The sequence below is a fragment of the Benincasa hispida genome, unplaced genomic scaffold, assembly GCF_009727055.1.
Source record: "Benincasa hispida cultivar B227 unplaced genomic scaffold, ASM972705v1 Contig613, whole genome shotgun sequence".
NCBI lineage: Eukaryota > Viridiplantae > Streptophyta > Magnoliopsida > Cucurbitales > Cucurbitaceae > Benincasa > Benincasa hispida.
Genome location: NW_024064971.1, coordinates 169,643 through 196,853, shown reverse-complemented (window position 1 = coordinate 196,853; position 27,211 = coordinate 169,643). Strand labels below are relative to the sequence as shown.

Sequence of the window (27,211 nt, the reverse complement as noted above, 5' to 3'; positions counted from 1 at the left end):
GTCGGAGTTAATCATTGGAGTTTGTCGTCAGAGATTGTTGTTGGAGCCTGAAATTGCTCATCGGAGTTGGTGACACAAAGATAGTTGTTGGAGTTGGATCATCGGAGTTGTTTATCGAAAGTGGTTGTTGGAGGTCGAAATTGGTTGCCGGAATCAGTCACCAGAGTTGTCATTGAATTGTGACAACAATAGTTGCTGAGAGTGACAAATGGGTGGACTGTGGAGTGATTGAAAATATTAGAAGATAAAAATATCAACTCAACTCTACCAACTTTTAAAAAATACCAATTCGACTAGACTAAAAAATATTAGAAAAAAAAAAGAAAAAAAACTGAAATATAGTTCATCATTGGGAAAATTAAAAGAATATTGTCCTTTTAGAAACTATTTAGGAAAATATTGTTGTTTTCAAACTATTTGTAAAAATATTGTTGTTTTTTTTAATAACTCGAGGGTTCAAAATTCGACCAATATAATCGAAACTTCAACCCTCGACAACCCTAATATATATATTGTTTCCAAGTTTTTCTTTATTTGTCGAGTTCTCAACGTTCGACATCTACATTAATCGAATCCTTAACCCTCGGCTTCTAGCCTCGAACTCCCAAAACAATAATATTTTTCTAATAAATTTCAAAAGAACAATATTTCTTTTGAAAACCACAATATTAATATTGAAGTTCCTTTAATCATTTCATAGCGTGACTTTCATTGCACCCTTCTCTAACAATGTCAGGCTCAAGCATCGAAGCTGAGAGAGTTAAATTCCTCTTTTTCAGTAATCCCAATTGCCATTTACAAGTTTCCAACTATCCCCTTCGCCATTTCCGTTTTCTTGATTCATCATCTTCGTTTTTTCTTTCAATTTCTCTGCTCCCTTGACAATGGCGGAAATCGGGAACAAGGTGAAGCTCAATTCCGGTTGGCTTGCGGCGAGGTCGACGGAGGTCCAGCTCAGTGGGACTCAGCTTACTACCACTCACCCTCCCTCGATCGGCCCTTCTTCGCCATGGATGGAGGCCGCAGTACCTGGGACGTAATTCCCTCTCCCCCTCTCCCTTTACTCTCATTTCTAGTAATTTGTTTCGAAATTGATTTCCCGCCCCCATGGCTGCTGTGGTTCTGTTTTGGACTCAAACAGAGCCATAGGCTTAGAATTAAACTATAATCAGTCCTTTTTGACTGGTGTCAACGCCTCGTAGACCTCGGTTAGACTAGGAGTTTTAACCCCAAATAGGGAAAATAGGAATTTCTTAATTGTTTCCTGAGACTTTCAGTTCTGACTTGTGAGGGGGTTCATTAATTTTATATGGAATTAAGTTAATAGAATTGATTACAAATTACAATATTGATTAATTCACGTTTGGCAGTGTATTGGGGACTTTGGTGAAGAATAAAGTTGTTCCTGATCCGTTCTATGGATTAGCAAATGAAACGATAATTGATATTGCTGATTCTGGGAGAGAGTACTACACTTTCTGGTTCTTCACGACTTTTCAATGTAAGCTGGTAAGATATTGTTTTTGAGGCCTTTGCCCTGTATACTCTTTTCTTCTTCAATGAAGGGATTTTCTTAAACGAAGAAATTATGGGTACTGGAATTGGTGACCTTTACAGTTAATATAATTAAAGATTGCGGCCGTAGTAATTGCATTGTTATGTGTGGGTTATGAAGGCTATTAGCCATATGAATAATTCACATTAGTGCATAAGTTGTTGAAAAATAGCTACTTGACCATGCAACATATAAGCTTTCCCGTCAATTCTGCTTCTTGAACCAATTCATAACTTGCAGTTAGAATCTCAGCACCTGGACCTGAATTTTCGTGCTATAAATTACTCTGCTGAAGTGTACATAAATGGTCACAAAAAGATCCTGCCAAAAGGGATGTTTAGAAGGCATTCTCTTGATGTCTCTGAAGTTTTGCATCCTGATGGCACAAATTTACTAGCTGTTCTAGTTCACCCTCCAGATCATCCTGGCAGAATTCCAGACAAGGGAGGTCAGGGTGGTGATCATGAGGTATGTAGTTCTTCCTCCTTCTAGGACTGATTTTTTCTCAAGGTGCATCAAAGTCTTCTGCACATATGTAGGGGACATCCTAAGAATTTAGTCATTAGATTGGAAAAGATGTCGCTGCCTGATATTTTATATCTCATGTTAGATTGGAAAAGATGTCGCTGCACAATATGTAGAGGGATGGGATTGGATGACTCCTATAAGGTGACTAACTCGTGTTTATGAAATTAAATGTACAATCGTTCCTTTATCTCTTCACTGATTATATTTCACGTAATACCTACGTTTGGTGCTACTTTCTGCCAATAATCAGACTATTTTTTTCAATAAAAGTTCTGAAAGAATTCTGTGCATCATTCTATTTACTATTAGATATGCAATCAACAAAATTACTATTCTATACAAATGTCTTAGATCTATGTACTGACGGCCAGATAGATAATGTGGTTTGTTGAAAATAGATCCCTGTAAGAATATGGATATAGACATTCAAGTATTCAAACCAGAGAAGCATTGAATTATCAGATTCAGTTTAGCATGTTCTTGGAGTTAGGAGAGGGCATTAAACGAATGAATAGATGGTCTTTTAAAAAATGATAAACAAAAGTTTTTCCCTCAAATATTTGATCGTAGGTGCATTAATTTTCCTCTGGAATCTTACTGTTTGGGTTTTTGCATGTTGGGTAAAGGGGAAAATGCATTGGAGAAGTTTGGAAAATGAGTAGGTAATAGATGTAAGATATATGTGACGACCTTACCTTCATAGGATCTATTCTAAGTTTAAGATGTAGGATATCTTGGGTAATATTTGGGGTCAAGTATTATCTCTCTCGCAAGCAGAAACCAGGAACTCTTCCCCACCCCACACCACCACCCCCCCCCCCCCCCCCTCCCCCCTTTTTCTTTTCCTTCACTCTTTTACGATCATGAATATATAAAGCTTGTCATTAGATTCTAATTTACCATCTGCCTTTTTTTCCCCTCCTTCTAACAAGATATAGAACTTTTCATTTAATGAAAATGAAGGGAGACTATAGCTCAAGAATCGAGACACCAAAAAGAGTGAAAGGCAATAAATTAGCTGGTCCATGAGATTAGAAAATAGTATATTCATGTCTCATGAGATTAATTGAGATGTGTGTAACGAATAAAAAAAAATGGTAAACACTTATCTGACTTTAGTAAAAAGATGAAAGCTGTGTATAGTATGGTAACAAAATGAACAAGTTAATTCCATTTTAAACTGACACAAAATTTATGACTTTAATGGCTTACTTACATTTATATTTTGCTTGTATGGTCAATTCAGATTCATGTATGACTAACATTTCCAATTTCCATTGTTTTACTTTTAAATGCAATATCTGGCCGCTGTACTTCAGACTAGAAATAAGTTGAAACTTATATCGTACAAATACTCATTTATGGTAGGACTACAACTGCTAATACCTGCAAAATTCTGCGTATATAATGCATTTTTGTATTTATGTTGCTATAGGGATCGAAACACTGGGTGAGTTTCATTTGAAGTACGCCTCTTATCCAATTTGTAAAAACATTGTTTACCACAAAAATATTTTGGTTATAATCTTATTTTAGTATCTTAACTTTCATACTTATTCTATTTTGGTCTTAAATTGTTCAAATGTTTTGTTTCAGCCCTTCAACTTTTAATTTTTCTGTTTGAGTCCCTACACCTTCCATAAAAAACTGTTTCAACCCTCACCATTAATTTTTCATTAATCATTTAACAAATCCTAAATTCATTTGAAAACCCAACTTATTGCTAAAGTTTCTAACAGGGGTAAACATTCAAGGTTGTATTAGTCTACTTCGTGCACTTCAACTTTTGATAGGTCCTTAAGCTTTCAATTTCGTGTCTAATAGGTCTTGATATTTATTGATACGTTTATACTTACATTACCAAATGCTTTAACTGCTCAAAATGAGCTCACTGCAGCATTTATCATGACACGGACACATATATATTAGACCGATGGAGTTAACAATCTGGACATACTAGACACAGAATAAAAAAATATCTAGGGACTTATTAGAAACTTAACTTTTTATAGTACAATGGTCAAATTGACACACAATATTGTTCAAAGACCTATTAGATTTGTTCCATTCCATTTCTCCTGAGAATTTCACCGAATGCTCTTACCACGTGGTATGCTTTGGTTGACCATTCATCTCATTAATATGCCATTGTTGATCTTCTCTTTTATGAAAAACATTTCTGATTGTTTCTAAAGTTCAAAAGTCTCATGTTGATGCTTACTTTTTTGAACAGCCAGTGAAGATTATTGATCCTCACTTGGTATCAACGTTTTTTGACGATTATAAGAGAGTGTACTTGCATGCTACTCTGGAGATGCAAAACCAAAGCTCTTGGGTTGCAGACTGTTCTGTGAAAGTTCAAGTGACCACTGAAATAGAAGGTAACATTTGCTTGGTTGAGCATCTTCAGTCTCAGAGGGTGTCTGTCCCTGCTGGATCAACTATACAATATACATTTCCTCAGGTTGGTAATTACATCTTTCTTTGACAGTTTTTTTTTTTTTAATCTCTTTATCAGTCCTCAATATATTTATATAAATCGAGGTATCAGAGGTCTTATGTCACAATTTTGTTTTCCCATTAACTCCTAATAGGCTTTGCGTACTCCAAAGCTGGCTTTTGGAGACAGATTAATGAAGTTTTCAAGTTTTGCACCTCCTCTTGGTGGTGCTCAAACCATAGAAAAACTTCTATAGTGATAGATGCCACCTTTTAGTTGGTTTGAAGTTAGGGGGTAATATATCTTCATATCGTGTTTTATATCTATATGTTGCCTTGCTACGGTTGAGAGTTTTGACTTTAGGCTCATTTATATCATTTATCCTCCTTAAATAATTGTCGGATGTCAGAGTTTTTGGTCTGGTCGGCAAATTCTGTCTCTTTTTCCTTTGGGTTCTGTCGGTCTTTGTCCAATAGGAAAATGATGGAGGTGGCCTCTCTTCTTTTCTTGATTGAGAGTTTTGACTTTAGGCTTGGGAGAAAGGACGTTCGTATGTGAAGCCCCTCCCCTTCGGAGGGTTTCTCTTGTAAGTCTTTTTTTAGATATTTATTGGATCCCTCTCCCACCGTTAGGCTGTCTTTGACATGTTATGGAGGATTAAGATTCCAAAGAAAGTCAAATTATTTTCTTGGCAAGTTGTGCTTGGGCGTGTAAACACGATGGATAGGCTTCTTAGAAAGATGCCTTTGTTAATGGGCTCTTGGTGTTACATCCTTTGTTGGAAAGTGGAGGAAAACATGGGTAACCTTCTTTGGGAGTATCAGTTCGTAGGATCTGTATGGAATGACTTCTTTCAAGAATTTGATTTTGTGCTTGCTCATTAGAGGGATGTTTGTTTGATGATCAGAGAGTTCTTCCTCCATCCGCTTTTCAAAGAGAAATGTCATTTCTTTGGGATGTTGGGGTGTGTGCAAATTTGTGGGATCTTTGGGGGGAGATAAACAATAGAGTGTTTTGGTGGAAAGAGACCCCAATGAGGTTTCACGTTTCTCTTTGGACTTTGGTTTTGAAGATTTTTTGTAACTATTCTCTTGGAAACATTTTACGCTGAGGGTTTTTGTGGCTTGATTTATATATATATATATAGCCTTTGTGTTCTTTTATTTTTTCTCAATGAAAGTAGTTGATTCTATTAAAAAAAAACCTGAACAGAGAAGAAAAGAACCATGGAGCAAAAGTGAAATTGGATATTCTAAATTAAGAATCAATAAAACTGGTGAAAAAGAAGGGAGCTTGTCTTTGGAAGAGGACCATTGGTAGAACATGAGATGTTCCAAACATGAAAGATAAGGAACTAAAGAAATATAATCTTTAGGGTGTGGAGAGATCTTCTAGTGATATAGGTCTCTTTTTAGATTCTATGTTTCTGTTTGAGCTTTCATGATGAAGCATTTTTGTAATTATCCTCTAGGTTTTATATTATTTTGTTGGGCTCCCTTTTTGTAGTTCATCTCCCTTTTTTGGGCTTTATTTTTTGTATGCCCTTTTCTTCTTTCTTTTTTCTCAATAAAATAAAATATGATAATGAACTTACCTTTTACTTCACTTTTTTTTTGTCTCTAGATATTTGCTAAGACTTCTAGTAATGGAAATTGGAAATTCTAAATTTACTTTAGGTCTATGTATTTTCTTTGAAGTCCGATGTTAACTACAAATAGTTCACTGAGATACAAGTCATTACACATAAGTTGGCTCAAAACTTTGGCCTATGTGGTTTTGTGGTGAATGACAGCTCTATTTCTACAAGCCCAATCTGTGGTGGCCGAACGGAATGGGAAAGCAATACTTATATAATGTTGTTATATCTGCTGACGTAGATGGATTTGGGAAGTCTGATTCCTGGAGTCATGATTTCGGTTTTCGTAAAATAGAAAAGTCATATTGATACTGCAACTGGTGGAAGGTACAGTTTAAGTTCATTTCACGCCCATGTTTGATTAAGTTTCTTTTTGTTTAGATTGTTTAGGGCCTTCATGCGTTTCTTCCCTGCAGGGTGTTCAAGGTCAATGGGCAGCCTATATTTATTCGTGGTGGAAATTGATATTATCTGATGGGTGTCTTCGACTTTCGACAAACGTTATCATACGGACATCAAGTTTCATGCAGATATGAATTTTAACATGATCCGTTGTTGGGGTGGTGGTTTGGCGGAGAGGCCGGAATTTTATCATTATTGTGACATCTACGGCTTGTTGGTAAGTTGTAGCTCCTTTTCAATTGTGGATAAGTGAGTTCTCTCTATCTCTCTCTCTCTCTCTCCCTTTCATATCACGTCAAACTCCTCCATAACATGCTTATCCTTTTTTTTATATAGTCCTTAATTAATTACTGCATTTACTTTATAGTTTTTTAACTAAGATTGAAATAGTAATGTCAATCGATATTGAGGATTAAATAATTGTAGGTGTGGCAAGAATTTGGATTACTGGAGATGTTGATGGACGTGGTGATCCAATATCAAATCCTGATGGCCCTCTGGATCATGATCTTTTCTTGTTTTGTGCAAGAGACACAGTTAAGCTTTTGAGGAACCACCCCAGTCTTGCTCTTTGGGTCGGTGGAAACGAACAAGTTTCCACCACCAGATATCAATGCTGCTTTAAAAAATGACTTGAAACTTCATCCTCATTTTCAAGTATCAAGCAAAAAAGAAGTGGACGAGAGTTTCATCCTTAAACAGAGGATCCGAGCCAATATCTAGATGGTACTCGCGTTTATGTACAAGGATCCATGTGGGATGGATTTGCAAATGGGAAAGGAGACTTCACTGATGGTCCCTATGAGATCCAATGCCCTGAAAACTTTTTTAAGGATGATTTTTACAAGTATGGATTCAATCCGGAGGTTGGTTCTGTTGGCATGCCTGTCGCCGCTACCATCCGAGCCACAATGCCTCCCGAAGGATGGCAGATTCCATTGGTTAACAAACTACCCCATGGATATGTAGAGAAGTACCAAACCCTATTTGGGATTACCTAAAATACATCCCCTATTCCAAACCAGATAATGTTTTCAGAGTCAGATTGAACTTTACGGTTCTCCCAAAGATCTTGATGACTTTTGTTTGAAGGTGAAAAGGAAGTTTGTGGCTTTAAGTTGTGCCATGTGTTTTTTTTTTTTTTTTTTTTTTTACTGTTAAAACTATTTACTGATATTCGAAACTTCCAGGCTCAACTTGCTAATTATATCCAATATCGAGCTCTAATAGAGGGCTGGAACTGTCGAATGTGGAAGAAGTACACTGGTTTCCTAATCTGGAAAACGCAAAATCCTTGGACAGGTCTAAGAGGTCAGTTCTACGATCATCTTCTCGACCAAACAGCAGGTTTCTTTGGATGTCGTTGTGCTGCAGAACCTATCCATGTCCAGCTGAATCTAAGCACATACTGCATTGAGGCAAGTTTTTCTAATATTGTAATTCTTGGAAGTATTGATATAGTTAAATTTATCTTAACCCATTAGTTTAAGCTTTTGGGTTGATCCATAATATAGCATGCTATCAGAGCAAGATGTCTTATGTTAGAATCTTGTAAAGTCATTTTCTCACCAATTTAATGTGATTTTCACTTATTGATCCATCCTCAAATTACTAAGTCTACAAGTGAGGGAGAGGGTTTTATTAGGTACTAGATATTTAGTATGTTGTTAGTTAAGGGGCATAAGGGTAATTAGATAGATAGGTAGTTACTGAATAAAGGTAGTTATTGTATAAGGGTAGTTACTACATGTTGTTATAAATAGAGAGGAGGGTAAATGAGTGAAGGGGAGGTTATCTTGTAGAGTGATATAGAGCTTGGGTGAGTACACTCAAGAGGGAGGTTCCAAGTTCCTTTATGCTTGGGTTATCTTGTATTTTCATCTTTATATTTCAATATATTTCAGATCTTGTTCTTGTTAGGAAGTATCCTAACAGGTTAAGATATTGATTTAATTTAATTCACCCTAATCCATTAGCATAATCTTTTAAACACTTACACACTACCGCTTTTGGTTTGAAACAAGAAACAACATAATTGGGAAAGGGGTGGGTCTTTGAGTAGAACTCCAAATCCACTTGTTTTGTTCAAGGCTTCAATTTTCTTTAGACGGGGGCTGATAGCAATGGGGCATAAACTATATATTTATCTCATCATTTCCTATGTTCTTGTAACCATGGGAATCCCAGGATTTAACTTTGAATGTTTTCATCTGTGTTTTCTCAACTTAACTGTGAGTTTGTTTTTCTCGCTGCCTTGAACAGGTCGTAAACACTACATCGAATGAGATATCTGGTGTTGCCATTGAAGCCTCCGTGTGGGACCTTGAAGGGACGCGCCCGTATTTTAAAATTTTTGAGAAACTCTCCTTGCCTCCAAAGCAGACATCATCCATTGCTGAGATGGACTATCCAACGTACGAAAATTCCAAGCCTGTCTACTTTCTTCTTCTCAAGCTGTACGAGATATCAAACTACGGTATTATCTCGAGAAACTTCTACTGGTTACATCAGTCCGGTGGAGACTACAAGATGTTGGAGCCCTACAGAAAGAGTAGCATACCCATTAAGGTCATATATGAGTTTAATAGAAAAGGATCCAGCTATGAAGTCAGTGCGAATGTGCAGAACAATTCAAAGAATGCAGAATCTTCAAGGTTAACCTACAAGAACAACTTTATCAATAGGCAAGGCCAAGGAGATTTAGATTCAAATTCTTTGCTTCTTGAAAACAAAGAACAGACCAATGAAAAATACAGCACTGGTTTCTTTAGTATCGGAAACAACAGTACAAGGTTAGTTGAAATCGATGGGAATGATGTCGGAGTCGCCTTCTTTCTTCACTTTGAGGTCCATGATTCGAAGGTAGAGGATGAAGGAGGGGATACAAGAATTCTGCCTGTTCATTACTCAGATAACTATTTTTCCCTGGTTCCTGGTGAGGCTATGCCCATCAATCTCTCTTTCGAGGCTCCTCCCGGTGTTACTCCAAAAATTACCCTTCATGGTTGGAATCTTTCTCAATCTTTCACCGTCTGTTGATATGTAGGTAGCAGTTGAATTTCCTATATATCTTGTGTATTAACTATGTATTTATTATTTATATTTGTAATAAATATGCATTTGTAATATATATATATATATATATATATATATATGTATGTATGTATGTATGTATGTATGTATATGTATTAGCACTTGGTTCAATTTTTTGTGGGTTCATGTCTCGTTCAATTTTGAGGTAGGATATGTTATTGGTTTAGATCTAGTTTGTTCGTTCAGTTTAGAGGCTGTTGGATAAATAATTGGTTTTTAGTTTTTAGCGTTTGAAAAACAGGTTTGTTTGGTATTTTCTGTTTTTTCAATTTTAAAAATGTTTTTGAAAATTTTAAAAGATTTTTTTCCCTTTAAAAAAGCGGTTTTTGTTTTTGAAAAACCATAGGCTATTGTATTAAAGAAACTCAAGGGCATTGAAATTTTTTGGTTGTCCAGCGGTTGAGGAGTGTGTTTGCCATTCTCTTACACACGCCTTCGGACCCTAGTGATTGGAAACTTTTTATTGTTTTTTATTTTTTAAAAACAAAACATGTTATTGTAACCAAATATGTATGATTTTTGTTTCTACGAAACAAAAAATCCGAAATAAAAAACTAAAATATAAATGGATATCAAACGAGTTCTTAGATTTCATTCATATAAATTATTTCATTTTATTTAGAACTTGGTTTGGTTCAACTTCAAGCTTGGTTTGTTAAAAAAAAAAAAAAAAAAAAAAAAAAATCTTCTACCTAATCAAGTTATCTTCATTCAAATATGGAGCAAGATTCATCAAGTCTCCTACTATGAACCAATATTTCATTAGGAAATCTTTAGTTTCTCTGGCAAATTCACATCTTTTCTTGTAATAGTTTTATCTTTGTACATTTTTATTCTTGAGCTTTTTGAGTAAATGACTATTTAATTCATATTATATTTTTTAGAAAAAATAGAAAAAGAGAAAAATACACCAAAATGAGCATTGCTTAATTGACATAGTGTTTGATTATCAACCTCGAGATTCTTCATGTTGTCACAAAAAAAGGGAGGTGGTATCAATTTACTAATAATCGTATCAATCCATCCTCCATTATTATGTTATACTTGATAAACAACGAGTCAACTTTCATAAACGAATCAATTTAGACTTTCGATTAATATTTTTCTTGGAAAATGTCTATGTATCAGTTCTAATCGTCCATTTTTTTGGAATAAGAAATAATTCATTGATTAATGAAATTGAGGGAACTCCAGAAACTAATAGGTAATTATAAGAAGCATTTCCAGTTGGAGATTAAACAAGACAAGCCGGAAAGATTAAATGGGTGTTTATCTTTGTACCAATAAAAAGAAGTAGACAAGATCAAATCCATAAACCTAATCAAAAGAGGAAAAAGAGTTTCTGAAAAGACGACCGTATCCAAAAGAAAACACGCGCAAGAGTAAACCAAATCTCTTTTTTGTACCACCAAAAGGATGACCAATCAAAAGAGAAGCCAAAATATCAAAGATAATATTGGAGCACGTCAAGGACCAACCAAACGCCTTGAAAAACAATGTACCAAAAGCAAGAAGTAAAAGAACAATGAACAAAAGATGAGCGGAGATTCACAACTGCATTGACACATGGTACACCAAGAACACGACAGAGACATATACAACATTCGATGTTGCAAGCGATCAATAGTTTTAATGGCATCAAGACTAAGTACTTAGAGGAAAATTTTAATCTTTTTAAGGTAAAAATCCTTCCAAATAGCCAAGTAAATATCTTTATGAATAAAGATCTAATCATCCATTTTATTAATATGATATTTGAAATTTTTTTTCACATATAAAAATTGAATGTACGGAGAATTTACAAATGTAATTTTAATAAAAAGTATGGCTTAATTCACTTTTGACAATTTAAAAGTTTAATTTGAAACAATTATATGTTTCTTTTTTTTGGAAGGAATCAGTTACTAACGGTTCAATTAATCTTTTTCTCCAAGAAGTCAAACGAACAATTTGCACTTCAATATTGTTATGGGCCTCAGCTTTTGTTTCCTATAGCTTTGCTCTACTCGGAGGTAATTCACCATCTTTCGGGTCCCAATAGACATGTTGAAACAGTTATATTTTACACATGATATTTTTTAAACTAAATTTAAATGAGGGTATTAATTGACACTTGTTATTCTTCCGTCAATTTTGTATAATGTAAAGCCAACGAAACATTTCTTTTATTATTTCCAGAGTAACATGGAACAAATATTGTGATAAAATAGGCCAAAAATGAGATGAAAGGATTTTGAATTAATTTTTTTTAATATGGCCGTTTATATATTATTTGAATTTTAAAATTTAAATTTGGAAAGTTATCAAATTTTAATTTTAAATTTTGCAATAGGCATATTTATACAGTATTTTAATTTTAAATTTTGCATTCTAATTTTTAGTACATTTATAGCAAGTTAAAATTTTGTAATATATAAATTTTGTCCATTAGGCATGCATTTATCATTACTTTAATATTATACAATCATGACATTCACAAAAACAATAAAATTGAGTTGAATTTCAGTCGATATCATTTAACACAAGTGACTCGAGTGAAAATAACATTACATATCAAATTTGGATAACATTTGATGATTTGAATGATAGAAAAAAATGCACTATTGTTCTTAATTTTATAGTGGGACTAATTTGTGTTAGATAATTTAAACTTTAGGCAATTTTTTTAAATAATTAAATTGCTGAATATTTTTCAAGTATAAAAAAATGTCACTGTTATCAGAGATATCAAATTTAACTATTGGACAGACGCTTATCAGTTGGCAATAGGTTGCGATAGATAATGACATTTTCTTTATCGGAAAACAATCCTTAAACTTTTAATAATTATTATATATATATTACACTATATGACTAAATTACATTTAAACTTTAAAATAAGCAGAAAAGTAAGCTCGAAGAAAAAATAAAAATATGAAAAACCGTGATAGTTATCAAACAAGTTTTAATTTTTTTAAAAAATAATTATTAGACATATTTTTAAAAAGTAGAAAACAAAGAATATGAAACAAGAAAAAAAAAAAATAGAAAAAGGAAAAGAAAACAGAAACGAGTGTACTTCCTAGGTTTGCAAGCGACTCAACTAACTAACAATGATATTTTACTCCAAAATGATTATAATTTGAGTACGAAAACTATGCGAATGAGAAACTAAAACTCCGATCTTTACAAACGAAGTCCTTGTCAATATCATTTAGTGGAAAAGAAAAACAGTGACATTGTTCAAAAAAGTATTGTTTCTGTAGTAAGGTTGGGTCAAAATGTAAATAATGGAACATAGAGGATGAAAAAAAAATACGAAGGAAAACTAACAAACAAATAAAAAAAAGAAAGCTCGATTCAGTCTGAAACATGGAGATAGATCTCTGAGAAGACCGATAAGGAGGAAGAAGAAGAAGGAGAAGGAGAAGAACAAAGAAGACGAAGAAGATGATGTCCGGTGGTAACTATACGACTATAGATAACCAAAATGTTTCAGGATCTGTGCCTGTAAGCTTCTCGCCCCTTTAGCCTTTCCTTTTTTTTTTTTTTTTTTTTTTTTTTTTTTGTTGAAGCTTTCGAATCTGCAGCACTTTTTTTTTTCACATGACATTCTGCGGTAGTCAAATCTGATCCAGTTTGCTTGATTTCTCCGTTTTCTGTGTTCTTTGATTTTTCAGGCCGTTCCAGATCAGGGACAAATAACCGTTAAATTCACTGGTAAGCGATTTCCTTTTTCTGATACTGTTTTATGGATTCTGAGAAAGTATGCGCGAAAAGAGCAAAGGTTATGAGATTGAATATTAAATTTTGTGTGCGCGAGTGATTAGGATTATAAGCTACATGAAATCTGTAAGTGTTGAACTTTTTGCGGTTCCTTGGCTTACCGGAGAAATGTAGATTGGAAAAAGAATCTAGGCTTGTTATTGGAGGTTTATGCTCTTTAGGATCCAAAATTGACGTATAATTGGACTGACATTTGAAGACCAATTAGTTGAAGTTAAGCATGACACACTGACCTGGTCTAAATAACTATAAGTTGCAAATTTAGTATGGAAAATGGAAAGGGATACAACATTAATTTTTGCTGAGCTAGAAACACTGTTGAATGAAATTTTAACTAAGATATTGTATTGCAGGAATGACATAGATATAAATATTGGACTGAAATTTTAGGTTAATCACAAATTATGAGGATTGAGATCAAGTTTTGGAGTTCCATTTTGATCCACTTGACTCTGTATTGTTTATTTGTTTACTTATTTATTTTCCTTATTTTCTTATTTGTTTCAAGATGATAACTGATTGATTTGTTATTGTAGATTCAAATCTTCAAACATTTCCTCCTTCTGGAACTCAAGGAAAGATCTCTGGTGGTTCCCAGCCTCCTCGAGATGCTGATGGTATTCAAAGATCTTTCTTTAGTATTTTAGCTCAATGTTGTTTTGAACTTATTCTACTTAGTATCCTTTTCCAAAAATAAAAAATAAAAAATAAAAAATTATTCTACTTAGATACGAGAAGGTAATTGTACTATTGAATCTCTTTGGTGTTTTGCTGATCTAGAGAAAATTAGATGTTATCTTCTTAAGGTAGACTTTAGATTGAGAGGCACTAAAATCTTTATCACTTGCCCAATTGGATGATAGAACAGATGAATGGATGGATGTACAAATTAGTTAGTAGGGTCCTTGGTGGTCTGACCACTCAAAATTTGGTTACCTACATCTACATCATTAATATCGTTCCTTTTTACCTGCAGATGAACTTTCCATCCTTGTATCAAAAGTAATTTTAGATAATGAATTTCCCTCTATATTATTGGTTTCATCTTTTGGGACTCCTTCAACCGTTGACTTTTGCACAATGGTATACTTTGCTAGTTTATGTTTCATTTAGCATGGTGGTTACTTTCTAGTCCAGAAGTTTATGATATGATCTTATCTGTTGGTTATTTCTTCTTTTGTTAATCAGTAATTTTATATTTATGGTATTATATTTTCTGGAATATTATTTTCTTATTCGCAACAGGCATTTTTTCTATTTAAAAACTCTTATTCCTCTCAATTCTCATAGAAAATAAGACAAAAATTATAATTTCCTCCTGATATTTTGAGCATGGTATTAGAGCTAAATATCCTAATTTTTTAGAAACCCTAAAGTTAACCTTGACTCTAGCTGCCACCACCATTGTTTGTTTGCGTCTCGCCACTTTCAGATGAGTTTGCCACCCCTCGACGTTTGAATTGCGATCACTCACTCTGTTCACAACCTTGAGCATTCATATCTATTGCATTTGTATGTGTTGTCGGATTGACTGCCAGCTTCACTACCCATCTTTGATGTTGTCTACTCTGTTGTTTGGTGGTTTTGTTCTGCATGTTGGCTACCATTTCTTTGGATTTTTCATGTTTGTCTATTTTTCACTATTCAATTTCATTTGTCCGTTTGGGTATATTGTTCTAGATTTGTTCCAAATTAGCAACTCTGACAATTTGTAATCCCTTTATGGCTTTCCTTTAATCTCCTTTGTTTAGTTCATTCAATCAATGAAATTGTTTCTTATCCCAACAAAGAAAAGAAAAATTAGTAACTCTGTCAGCTCCGTTAGCTTTGATATTATATATATGTATGTATGTATGTATTGATGTATATATGTATTTATGTATGTATATATTTATGTATATATGTATGTATTTATGTATTAATTTCAGAAAGCGATCTATTGCTAAGGTTTCAAATAATTATTTAGAGATCGACAAAGTGGCAAAGAAAGATGTTTTCAAACTATCTTCATGAGTGTTGTGTTGGGTATTTCCTTCTATGTTGGTTAGTAGTTTTGTACTAATCTGTTGTATTATGTTTGCTAGAATATTGTTTTCTTATTTGTAATGGGTGTTTCTTCCATTAAGAAGTTTTTTTCCTCTTTGATATTTTGAGCAATATCACCACAATGGACCAATGTTATCCTCCGTTTGACATATTCCAAGGAGGATTAATTGTATTTTGTGAGCAATAGATAATTATGCTGTTAAGTTCATTAAAGTGTCATAGGACTTCATTACACTGGGAAAGATATGGGTATATTTGTGTAATGAAAAGAGCATGAAACTATGTCGATTTCAATTTTTATTTCTACTTTCTGGCATTCAGATGTATAGACGCTCATATTAACCATATACATACATGACTTTCTGTGGAAGCATAGAATATGTTCTACTAGAGTCGACAGAGCAATTGCCTTATCTTGTCTTTTACAATATATTGTAATAAAGCTTTAAGTTTGAGCTAATAGGTAAATTTATCTGATGCAGATACATTTTCAAAACCTATCTCTGGTTCTGATGAATCCCCCCAGCAGGGTGGTGGTGGTTGGTTTCGGACCTTCTCAATTTCTTCCTACAAACAATATTTTGATGTTGATACATCAGATGTTCTAGAGAGGATCAAAGATTCTCTTTATCCATTTAGAGGAACTTTTAATGAAAGAACAGCCGACACCCCAGATTTGTAAGCTCTTTTTCTGTAACTATACAAATGCATGTCATCTCACCAAGCATTGATTGTTGCTTGTTATGGAAGAATGATATCAAAATTTTACCACTAAAATGGAAATTTTTTTGGATAAGGGTTTGAATTTTCTGGAGACAATTTACTTTGAAGAAAATTAGACCAAAGTGAATTCAGGCGTTAGATTTTCTAGTGCAACTATAAATGGCGGCTTAAGGTTCCAACTTCCATGAGGAATTTTACTCTAGATGACAAATTCACAAATGTTCTGTCAATAATTTGGCAAAAGATAAAAACATTCCAATAATCTCTCCAATTTTCTGCTTCCCATTTTTCTCTTACTGTAATGCTTTCTAGAATTGTGGTTAAAATATATGTCTGAAGGTTGTTAGCCAAAAAATAGGCTTATTAAATGACGATTGTTTGACTTGATGAATTTGCTCATAGTGGTAGTGAGGATCAATTATTTTATGCTGAAGGCTCTATGATTGTAATTTCATTTTGTTCCCAGATACGGACCATTTTGGATATGTACTACCTTGATATTTGTGGCTGCTTCTATCGGAACGTTTGTGACATACTTGGCACACAAGTTACAAAATAAAGATTGGAACTACGACATAAATTTGGTAACCTGGTCCGCTGGTTTGTTCTATGGCTATGTCACCATTGTTCCTGTTGGACTATATGTAATCCTCAAGTACTTCTCGGTGCCGTCTGGCCTCGTTCAGCTCTTTTGTCTCTATGGCTACTCTTTATTTGTATTCATCCCAGCACTGGTATGTCTAAACTCTAATCAGCCCATGATCAATACTATTACTTATTATAAATTGCATGCTCTTTTGTTTCTCTTGAAATCTCCCTAAAAAAAGGAAAAGAGTACTGATGGCAGTGGATCTCAAATGACGTATAACCTGTCCTTATCTTATCCATGCCCCAAATTTGTATTCTATTGGTTAAATTGCAAATTTGGTCCATGTGGTTTGAAAAAAAGTTAGAATTTAATCCCTAGAGTTTGTAATTAGAACTTAGTCCCTATGGTTTGATAAAATCTTCATAAATAGTCCATTTGGTAAGAATTACTTATGAGGATTTTATCAAACCATAGGGACTATTTATGAGATTTTGTCAAACCATAGGAACTAAATTATAACTTTTAAAATTATAGGGACTAAATTTGTAACTTAACCTATTGTATTACATCTGTGTCTTGTTTCTGTGTTCATGCCTTTAGGTGCTACTCCTAGTTAGTGTGTATATAGCTCATTTCATTATATATATATATTTTTTATGTCATTCTTATAAAATCTATTCCCTATCCAAAATAATAGTAACATTAAAACAATCAATGGTGAGTTTACATGATCTTTTGACGTTGCCCTTTGACCTTTCGTGTTAATTTCCATGATACCATGAAAGATATCAACTAGTTGATTGGTACACAAATGTTTAACTCAATATACGATTCTCGACTTATTGGATGCTGAAATGTGTGTTACATTTGTATTTGCAGTGTCTCTCTGTTGTCCCTTTGGAAATATTCAGATGGGTTATCGCGGGCGTGGCCGGATTCATGTCAGCAACATTTGTGGCACTCAATCTCCGAGCTCACATAAAGTCAGCTGGTGAGAGATGGTTTTTGATTGTGGCCAGTATCTTCTTGCTGCAGTTAGCTCTGGCTGTTATTCTCAAACTATATCTCTTCACTGTTACTGTATGAAACTAAACTTCTCCATCCCTTTGTTAAACAGATTGTAGATTACAAAACAATAACTTCTTTTGGGGCCATTGGTCTCTAATACTTGGCTTGTTTAGCAAAACCATATCATTCGTTAATTGAAAAACATCTTATATGTTATAATATAAGGTCAATAGATTTTACTAGCCTTATTATTACAAGAACATTTGGGATTCATCCATCTCTATTCTCTTGCATTTTCCCGTTTCAATTGGTTGGCCTCTTCATGGTTGAGAAGGTCTAGACATATAGCATATCTCCTATTTTTCAAGGGGTTGGGAGAAAATGCTTTTAAACTCTGAATTTTTGCAAGTGTATCCATTTATATCCTCCATGATATTCTGTTTGGAAAAGCTTTGTGATTTATTGTTGTATCAATTAAACCCTCAAATTTCATAAATGAATCAATTTAGATTGTTAGACAAAATTTCCTTTGAAAATTATCTATGCATTTATTCTAATCGTTCTTTTTGTAAGACCCACATTTGAAGAAATCTACACGTGTTTGAGAATGAATACATGTATGATATTCAAATATAATCGTAATGAAAGGTTAAATTGATTGACTTGTGATAATTTAGTAGTTTAATTGCTTCAAATTCCAAGTTTTACATGATATTAGTTGTATGAAATTTTCGAAGACGGTGTAAATTGATACACTTCAAAAGTAGATATAATTATTAATTTAAGATTTTAATTGATAAAGTTTATGAATATAAATTGATATTTACTAAATTAATAATTACAATATGAATAATATTCAAACCTTCACATGCATATCTCTTGACGCTCCGAATAATCTTACTATTATTCTGTAAATACATACCCCAAAGACAATCAAAGATACGTAGGTCCGTGACAAGTCCTTGCCTTTATCTCGAACAGGAGGATTCAACAATCTACTCAATCATAGAACATTTGCCTTTATTTCGAACCCAACTGACTTTAAAGGGAGGTATGTTTAACTTTTCCATGTAGAATCTATCACTCAAAAGAATTTGACTTTCAGTAATCTTAGGGCTTGTTTGGATTAATTAAACAAAAAAAAAAAGTTTTTTTAGAAAAGTCATTTTTATTTAAATTTTTTTAATAAAAATTGTTTAAAATATACTTCAAAAGTGCATCAAAAGTTATTTTGAGTGGTTAAATACTCATTTTTTTAATATGACTTATTTTCAAAATTTAAACTTTTAAAAGTTAAACCAAACATCCCTTTAATCTTCCAAAGAGAGGTAAAAGAGGAAGCACTGGGAGAAGGAGAAGCGATCATATACGTCATTGAAAAATCATGTCAGGTATATCACATGTATCAATTAGTACAAATGACTTCTATTTAGGGACTGACTTAAAATTTGGCATCACTTTAAAAACGCTTGAAATTTGGCATTTTGTTGCGTCATCCACATGTGAAAGTACCTATTTGACTTCAAAACATGTGCGAGGGCTTGCTTCTAGCTCCCCATTCTCCTCGCTCCCGCTCCTCGCTCTCGCTTCTTGCTCCTTCTTCTTGATCCTCATAAGACATAACTATAATTTTTCTTCAATTTTTCTTTTCATTTGTTCATATTCTTCCTCTCATTTTATCGCTCCCGCCTGCTCCTCTCTCCTTCGTCTTGTTCTTCATCAGACGTAGAACGAAGAATAAAGAGAGAAAAACGAAAAGGGCGACATAAACAAAAATCGCCAGAGAAGAAAAAAGGAAAATTGCCCAGAGGGTGGTGTTACGAAAGAAATCACCGAAAACGAAAAAATGAAAAAGAAGAAGAAGAAAGTAGGAAAAAAAGAAAAAGAAAAAGTGATGCATAAGAGAGGAGGAAGGAGGAAAGAGGAAGGAGGAAGAAGAAAGAAGGGTTGCAGTGGTAAATTCAAGCGTGATGACATCAACAAAAGTCCAAATTTTATTTGTTTATAAGAGCGAGGCCAAATTTTGAGTGGGCCCCTAACTAGGGGTCATCTGTACAAATTTTCCGATTCAACCAAGTGTGTTCAATCATAGAACATCTGCCTTTATTTTGAACCCAATTGACTTTAAAGGAAAAACCTATCACTCAAAAGAATTTGACTTTTTGGTAATCTTAGGATTTGTTTGGATTGATTAGAGAAAAAATATTTTTTAAAAAAGTTTAAAACTCTTTTGCTAAAAATTATTTAAAATACAATTCAAACGTATTTCAAAAACTATTTTGATTGGTTTCTAAATACTCAAATTTCTTTTAGTATGACTTATTTTCAAAATTAAACCAAACATCTCTTTAATCTTCCAAAGAAAGGTAAAAGAGGAAGCATTGGGAGAGAGAAGAGATCATATACATCATTAAAAAAAATCATGTCAGGTACCTCACATATAAATAGTATATTAATAATGAGAACTAAAAATAAATAAAAAGACAAAAAGATGAAAAGATGAAGCAATTGCAAAAAGGTAGTCATAGTTATAATTAAATACAAAGGAAGAAACAAAAAATTCAGAATAAAATATGTTTTCTATAAAACCTAAACCCCAACAAAGATGGTGTGCAATATCTTACTCTCATGGAAACGTGGGACGTGTTTGGTGTAATTTTAAAACAATTTTCTAAGTAATTGTTTGATTAGTTTAATTTTAAAATTGTTTGTAAAAATAGTTTGTTTTATTTTTTTCTCCATATTAATTTAAAGGAGTATTATTTTTTCCATAAGAATGACTAATTTTACAAGATAGTTTCAAATCACCAATTGATCCAAAAACTTCGGTAATTTAAGATAATAATAGAATAGGTGATCTAGAGAGATCTTATGTTCAAGTCACTGAAATGTTATTTCATCCCCATTTAATATTGATTTTTACTTATTGGGTCTTCTTCACATTTCAAGCCTAAAGTGAGAGAGTGTTAGTGATATATAATTAAATTTTCCTTTAGCTTTTGGGTCGGTGATTTAACAGATAATTAAATGTGTAGTAGAGATTTTATAAAAAGATGTAGCATCTTAAGCAATTGAGTTGTGCATATGATCGTGATCATACAACATACAACATATAATATTTTAATATCTTTATCGAATAAATATATATATACACATACATACATATAACTCATCTATCTCTATCTTGTTTCACTTGTTGTAATGAAACTCTAGTTCAAAAAGAAAAGAAAAGCAGAAAAAGGGCAAAATCTAGTTTATTATTATTGTTGATAACAAAATTTGGACAGGAAGACTCATATGACCTTCATGTGCCTTCAATAGTGAATTTATAGTTCTGAGGAAGGAAGACGACCAACAAGACAAAAAGACGAAAACACTAGTGTGGTGCCTACCACAGAACCTCCGATGCTTAAGTGAAGCAGATGTTTGTCAAAATTTATGAGTTCAATAAAGTTTGGTGTGGAGAAATTTGATGGAATGGTCAACTTCGACTTGTGGCAAGTGCAGGTCAAGGATGTGTTGATACAATATAGATTAACAACTGCAAGTTAAGTGGTGATGGTATTCTAGTGCAGTTCTGAAGTGATTCTAGTAGAGGTTGAAAAGAAGAGTCTTTGAGCAAAAGATAGACTACTGACAATGCGGACAGTTTGAGCACATGAAAAACAGAGCAGGTTCATCAAATGGTTCTTGACCGGATGCTAATGTTGTCTTTCTCGTCAGAGAAGATGGTGACTTCCTCTGAAGAAGACGGAAATCATCCTCGTGGTATACTCGCTTTACCATGATCGAGGATGTGATGTTAGTAGGTCTACAAGTTTGTACATGGGCATTGACTTGGCAGTTATGCAAGGTATGTGGTGGAAGTTAATGTCAGTGGCTGAAGGACTTCCAGGTGAGCCAAGTAAGTGGAAGTTGCGCCATAAATATCAACAAGGTTAATCGACATATGACGAAAAGGGAAAATCATGGGAGGTGGCATTCCAAATGATTTACTTTCTATGGTAGAGTAGGTTATAGTTTTCTAACTTAAGAATTATGATTGTTGGTAAAGACAATAGATGTTGCGGAAGCTATGGATTCTTCAAATATCTTACCAAGTTGGATTTTTCTAGGGCTTATGGTTTTTGTTGTTGGATTATTTTAAACTATGTTGGTTGTTTCTTAGAATTGGTTGATTGCATAGTTTATTTTAGCATGTTTATGTTCATTGCTTCAAACAATTGGCAACTATTTGGATGATAATTACTTGGTGTTTTGCTTGAGAAAGAGGACATTGGGTTAGTTCTAGCATGTTAAATTATTGATCGAATATGCACGAAAGTGATAGGAGATTAATAAAGATAAAAAATAGAGAATCTTATTGTCGCACTTAATTAATCAATTACATGAAAGTTAGTTGATAATTAGGTGTTAGATAGGGTAGAACTCAAAAGAGGAAACCTCGATTAAAAACTTTTAAGTCTATAATTGGCACAAAATCAATTTAAGGTATAAATAATCAATCTAGTTATAATCCATCAATGAGACTATAACCCTAGGGTGTGTTTATGCTTGTTCTCACCCCGGTGTATTTTTAGTTGCTTTTTAGGATTAGGTTAGTTAAGTATTTATCACAGTTGGGTCCCCTAAAAAAATTAGAAGAATCTCTAAATAGGTAGAAGAATCAAATCAATTTTCTAGAGGGCGATACTCGGTCTCTTGACCATTTTACTATATTATTACTTGACATGTGCGCTTGTGCGTATCACCAAGTCTCCAAAATTTGATGGGAATTAATGATGGCTGAAAATCTTAGGATAAATAACAAAAACTTTCCAAACATGTTGCGGTACCACGACATTTCTTTATAGCGTTGTTGTACTCGTCCAATTCTCTTCAATGGCAGTGCTGCCCAATATTTCACTCTCGGGGTTGGGCATTGCACATAGCGCCGTACAGCATTGTGGTACCCCTTTTTTCATCTCCTTTAGCCCTCTTTTCTCACCTACTTTGTAGAATTAGCCTATTGCAAAAATAGACCATCTTCGCTCATTCTTTTGCTCAACTCTGGAAAATCACTAGTAAACAATATCAAAGATTATAATATTAAGTAAAAACAACTCTAAATCAAATATCATGTACTTTGAACTCGAATTTTTAAGTGTTTTTCAAAGTATATGGACTAAAACTGAACCAGTTTTAAATTACATACATATGGACCAAAATGCTAGTTTAACTAAAAAAAATAGATTTGTAGAGAGTTGTAGGCAATTGACTTGGAGATTTGGAACTATTAAGCAAAAGTCAGTATATGAAAATCATCAAAACTAAGATCTTGAATTTGAGGCCTCATAAATGGAGACAAATCCTTGTACTATTCTTAGGCTGGATTATTATTATTATTATTTTTAATACCAACTTGTTTCCTGTATTATTGGATATAATAATTTCATAACTTTTAGACTTCCATTTTTTTAAATGAAGACTTGAAGAAAACACTGCACAAAAGGTGAATGAGTTGTTTATCAGACTCTAATATACCAAACACAACTCAATCTAATATTTCTTTTAACTTAAGGAAAAAAAAAAGTATGATTTTGGATATTTTTGGGATTGAGAATTTGAATTTTCAATATGGGTAGAAATAAGAACTCGAACTTGTGAACTTCCAAACGTTAAATGATATAGCTCAGATGAATTGTTTTCTATTTTAACAATATTGATATCAATGTATACAATTATTTACAAATAGCAAAATGTCACTATCCATGAATGGTAGATTGCACTACAAATCTATCCGAAACAGATAGATAGTGACATTTTATTATTTTTTTTAATAATGGTTTCCTCCATATAAAATACTCTGCATGTTGAAAATATGCAGTAATACATTAGAATATTATTCTACTTTTGTTATCACATATTACACATTGAAACAATAGCTATTTATGTTATTTTATTTTACCATATGTATAATTCAAATGCAATAGTTGACAAGAAAACAACAATATAACAACAAACCCCATTATAATAATAAATATTAATTCTCTCTTCCTCTCATTTGCACCATTTTTTCCATATTTAAAACTGTTCAAATGCTTCAAAAGCTTAGCCAATGAACAAAAACTTTAATATTTTATTGTAAATTAAGATCTCTCTCTCATCTTCTTCTCAACTTCTTAAAATCCCCCTTCTATGTCTCAAAAACAGAATCAAAATTGAAGGGAGGATGATAATTATGTCAAAGAAGCAAGTGAGTTTGTTTTTAATAATCTTCTTATTAAGTGTTTCAATTTTAGAGTATGAGAGTTTTGGAATAAGAAAGTTGAAGGAGAAAGTGGAAGATCATAAGAAGTTTGATTTCATTGAAAGAAGCTCAAAATTCAACAATAATAATGATGCCTTCTTTGCCACTTCAAATAGAGTTGTTCCTTCTTGTCCAGACCCTCTTCACAACAGGTAGAGGGATAAATCCCAATAATCTCTTTTTCTTTTTCTTTTTCTTTTTTTTTTTCCTTTTAAAACTATATTATATAATACATTTATATTCTATATTTGGTAATGATGAATTTGTATGAGATATTGAATGGAAGTTTATAGTAGTTTTGTAACCTTTTTCTTTTCTGCAGGTTTATAGAAAGTAATTTGTGCATTTATTTTTTAAAGAATCTTCTCCTATCTATTCATTATTTAGGTCTTTTTGCTAATCATTTTATTTTTTATTTTTAAAAATTAAGCCTATTTTTTCTTTTTTCTTTTTTTTTTTTAATAAATATTTTGCATATTCTTTAAGTAAAAGAATTGAATTCTTAATCAAATTTAAAAAATAAACAAGTTTTTAAAAATTAATTTTTTTAATTTTTAAAATTTGACTTGATTTTTAGTAACATGGGTAAAAAAATATATAGCAAAGTAAGAAATTTAGAGGTGGAAAAGGTTATTTATAAGCTTAATTTTTAAAAACTAAAAGTGGAAAACTAAGGCCTTATTTAATAACCATTTCGTCTTTTGTTTTTTATTTTTGAAAATTAAACCTATTTTCTCCGCATTTCTTACAATGATTTTCATATTTATTAAGTACAATGGTTGAATTCTTAACCAAATTTCAATAACAAAAACATGTTATTAAAAGTTACATTATTTTTTAGTTTTCAAAATTTGGCTTGGTTTTTTAAACAATTAGTAATAAATAGATAACAAAGAAATAAATTTGGAGTGGAAGTATTGTATACCGACTTAATTTTCAAAAATATAAATCAAATGATTACTAAATGTGATCTAAATGATTAGAAACAAAACTTTAGTTATAAATTTCTCATTGTTTTCTTGTTTATCTTGATTGGGTTGATTTGCTTGTTCCATTAAAGCTGATTAGAATATAATCGTGTTTATTATTAGTTGATATTGGAGACAGATTTTTTATATGATAAGAAGAGTGGTTGTGCTGCTAAATTAGTGCTAATTATTGGGATTGAATTGGATTGAGATCCTCTCTCATTTCATGTATTTATAAATAAATGAGACTCTTTTCTCCATGTGTATTGTGTGGAAACTTAAAGAAATGAATATATATATAAGAAAAGAGTAACAATCAGCTGCTAGTTACTTGGGGACAACTATTTTTGCAGCCTAGCTTTGCGGCTTCACTATAAGAATTTCAAGCTTTAATATCGATTTATGTCAGTTGACGACCGATATTAAAGCTCTTTAATGAAATTTGCAACCGACATTAAAGTCCTTTAATGTTAGTTGCAACTGAAGCCCAAGAATCAATTGAAGCCCTTTAAACTGACATTGAAGTCCAGAATCTGTCCGTTTTATCAATTATTGTCCCTTTTTTTAAAAATTCCGTTGTCGAATCCATTTTTTCGATCAAAAAGTTAAAAACGACATTATATATCTCGTGTTGGGTCAAGAAATGTCCGTCATTATTTTTTTATTAAAAAGTATAAAAAAATTTGCATGGCAAGCCATCAATATTTGTCCTCCACCTATGAATTTATCCACAAAAAAGAATTAATATTTCTAATCCATTACATATACTCATCAAATATGAAATAAACACACTAATCACCAACATTTGTATAACAATAACAGACTTTCATAGAATACTTACACCAAACCATCATTTCTCTCATTCACAAATATCATTAGTACTAATTTCATGAATACTTAACACCAAATACCCCATAAACACAAAAATATTATACATAAATCTTCCAATAAACAGATCATGGTTAGATAAATTTGCATTCATTCTAAGCTAGCATTTACATTCTATTGAGACAAAAAAAAACAAGAATTACATTCTTACACAAATCGACCAACAAAACTTGTCCATTGGGTTCGAATTACATCAATCTCTCATTGGGTATATGCATTTTTTTGTATTGAACTACAAAGAGAAAAAAAAAAGATAAATTCAACATAAGTTTACATACATTTATTAAATTAAAGCTAGTATATAAAAAATAAATAATTTAAGTACGAGATTAATAATGGGAGTAGTAGGATTATGCACTATTTCGTGTATATACTTTTGCACATAGTACCCGCATCCTACAGAATCTAATTGACAGGGGCACTGCATATAAAGAAGTTGAAAACAATTATTCTTATGTTCGAATAAACATAAATTGTTAAAAAATGAATGCAAATTTACCTTTACAGGTTACCATTTTGGAGAAGACCAATGGTGTTGGAGATCGTGCTTGGCTTGCCATGTTTTCAATCCACTAAATAGTTTGAAAATTTTAGTTAAACATAAATACTTTAATTAAGAGCTAAGAAAGTTCAATTACACTTACATATTTATAACTCTATGAAAATCCTCTTGAACCTTACTTCGAAGAGAGTCCAAAACATAAACACAATTTTCTTGTAGATTGATTACAATCAATATCCAATGATAACTATAATAAGCAACAATTTTGAAATATTAGTACGGGTATAATGAAAATTAAAAATAACTTAAGAACTTGTATTTACTTTCCCTGTATTATATGGAATAAGGACTAATTGGTCCAAATTAGCCAGTTCTAGTTGATTGGATAAATTTCTGGATCAAATATCTTGAGATTTCATATGTGGCGATATTCTTGTTTGATCAATTATAAAAAAAAACTTCTTCGTAATATCACAACCACATTCATCCCAATGATACCTAAACAAAGTAAAAGTTATTATTTAAACATGAAACAAAGTATACATGAGTGAATCTAGATGAGTAATACTTACGCAATGTATGTCAAAATACACATGTAGCCTATTTCAACCATATTACAATATTGGATCAGATCATCGCGACCTAAATAAATAAATTTGTCGCTTCCAAATATATGCTCGTCCAAATTGATACGGATCATGTCTACATCGTTCATGTTATGCATGGCATGTCCGTTCAAGAGTTTGATGTTACCATTAGCGTCAGCATATTTGGAGGAC

At 32.5% G+C, this 27,211-nt stretch overlaps 2 protein-coding genes across 2 annotated transcripts; both read left to right on the top strand.

The window, feature by feature from the left end:
• The first annotated feature begins 697 nt into the window (after positions 1-697).
• LOC120069814 (mannosylglycoprotein endo-beta-mannosidase) lies at positions 698-9,689 on the top strand. Its single transcript, XM_039021630.1, is given in 20 exon segments — positions 698-1,036; positions 1,371-1,509; positions 1,796-2,023; positions 2,166-2,224; positions 3,519-3,533; positions 3,680-3,701; positions 4,317-4,547; positions 6,316-6,456; positions 6,458-6,486; positions 6,576-6,619; positions 6,622-6,651; positions 6,654-6,778; positions 6,988-6,997; positions 7,000-7,157; positions 7,159-7,255; positions 7,258-7,527; positions 7,530-7,594; positions 7,597-7,653; positions 7,752-7,979; positions 8,824-9,689. Coding segments are annotated over 20 exon segments (2,877 nt in total). The 5' UTR covers positions 698-884; the 3' UTR covers positions 9,601-9,689.
• Positions 9,690-12,900: 3,211 nt separating this feature from the next.
• LOC120069817 (protein YIPF1 homolog) lies at positions 12,901-18,033 on the top strand. Its single transcript, XM_039021635.1, has 6 exons — positions 12,901-13,143; positions 13,314-13,353; positions 13,956-14,036; positions 15,948-16,143; positions 16,655-16,922; positions 17,657-18,033. The coding sequence occupies exons 1-6, from the start codon at positions 13,084-13,086 to the stop codon at positions 17,861-17,863; spliced, it is 852 nt and encodes a 283-aa protein (XP_038877563.1). The 5' UTR covers positions 12,901-13,083; the 3' UTR covers positions 17,864-18,033.
• The last annotated feature ends 9,178 nt before the right edge of the window (positions 18,034-27,211 follow it).

Excerpts from the sequence above, each read along its gene's own strand:
- LOC120069817 (XM_039021635.1), top strand. The coding sequence starts at position 13,084 with ATGATGTCCGGTGGTAACTATACGACTATAGATAACCAAAATGTTTCA. Across the intron at positions 13,144-13,313 it reads ATGTTTCAGGATCTGTGCCT|GCCGTTCCAGATCAGGGACA; the intron begins GTAAGCTTCTCG and ends TTGATTTTTCAG. Across the intron at positions 16,144-16,654 it reads ACAGCCGACACCCCAGATTT|ATACGGACCATTTTGGATAT; the intron begins GTAAGCTCTTTT and ends TTTTGTTCCCAG.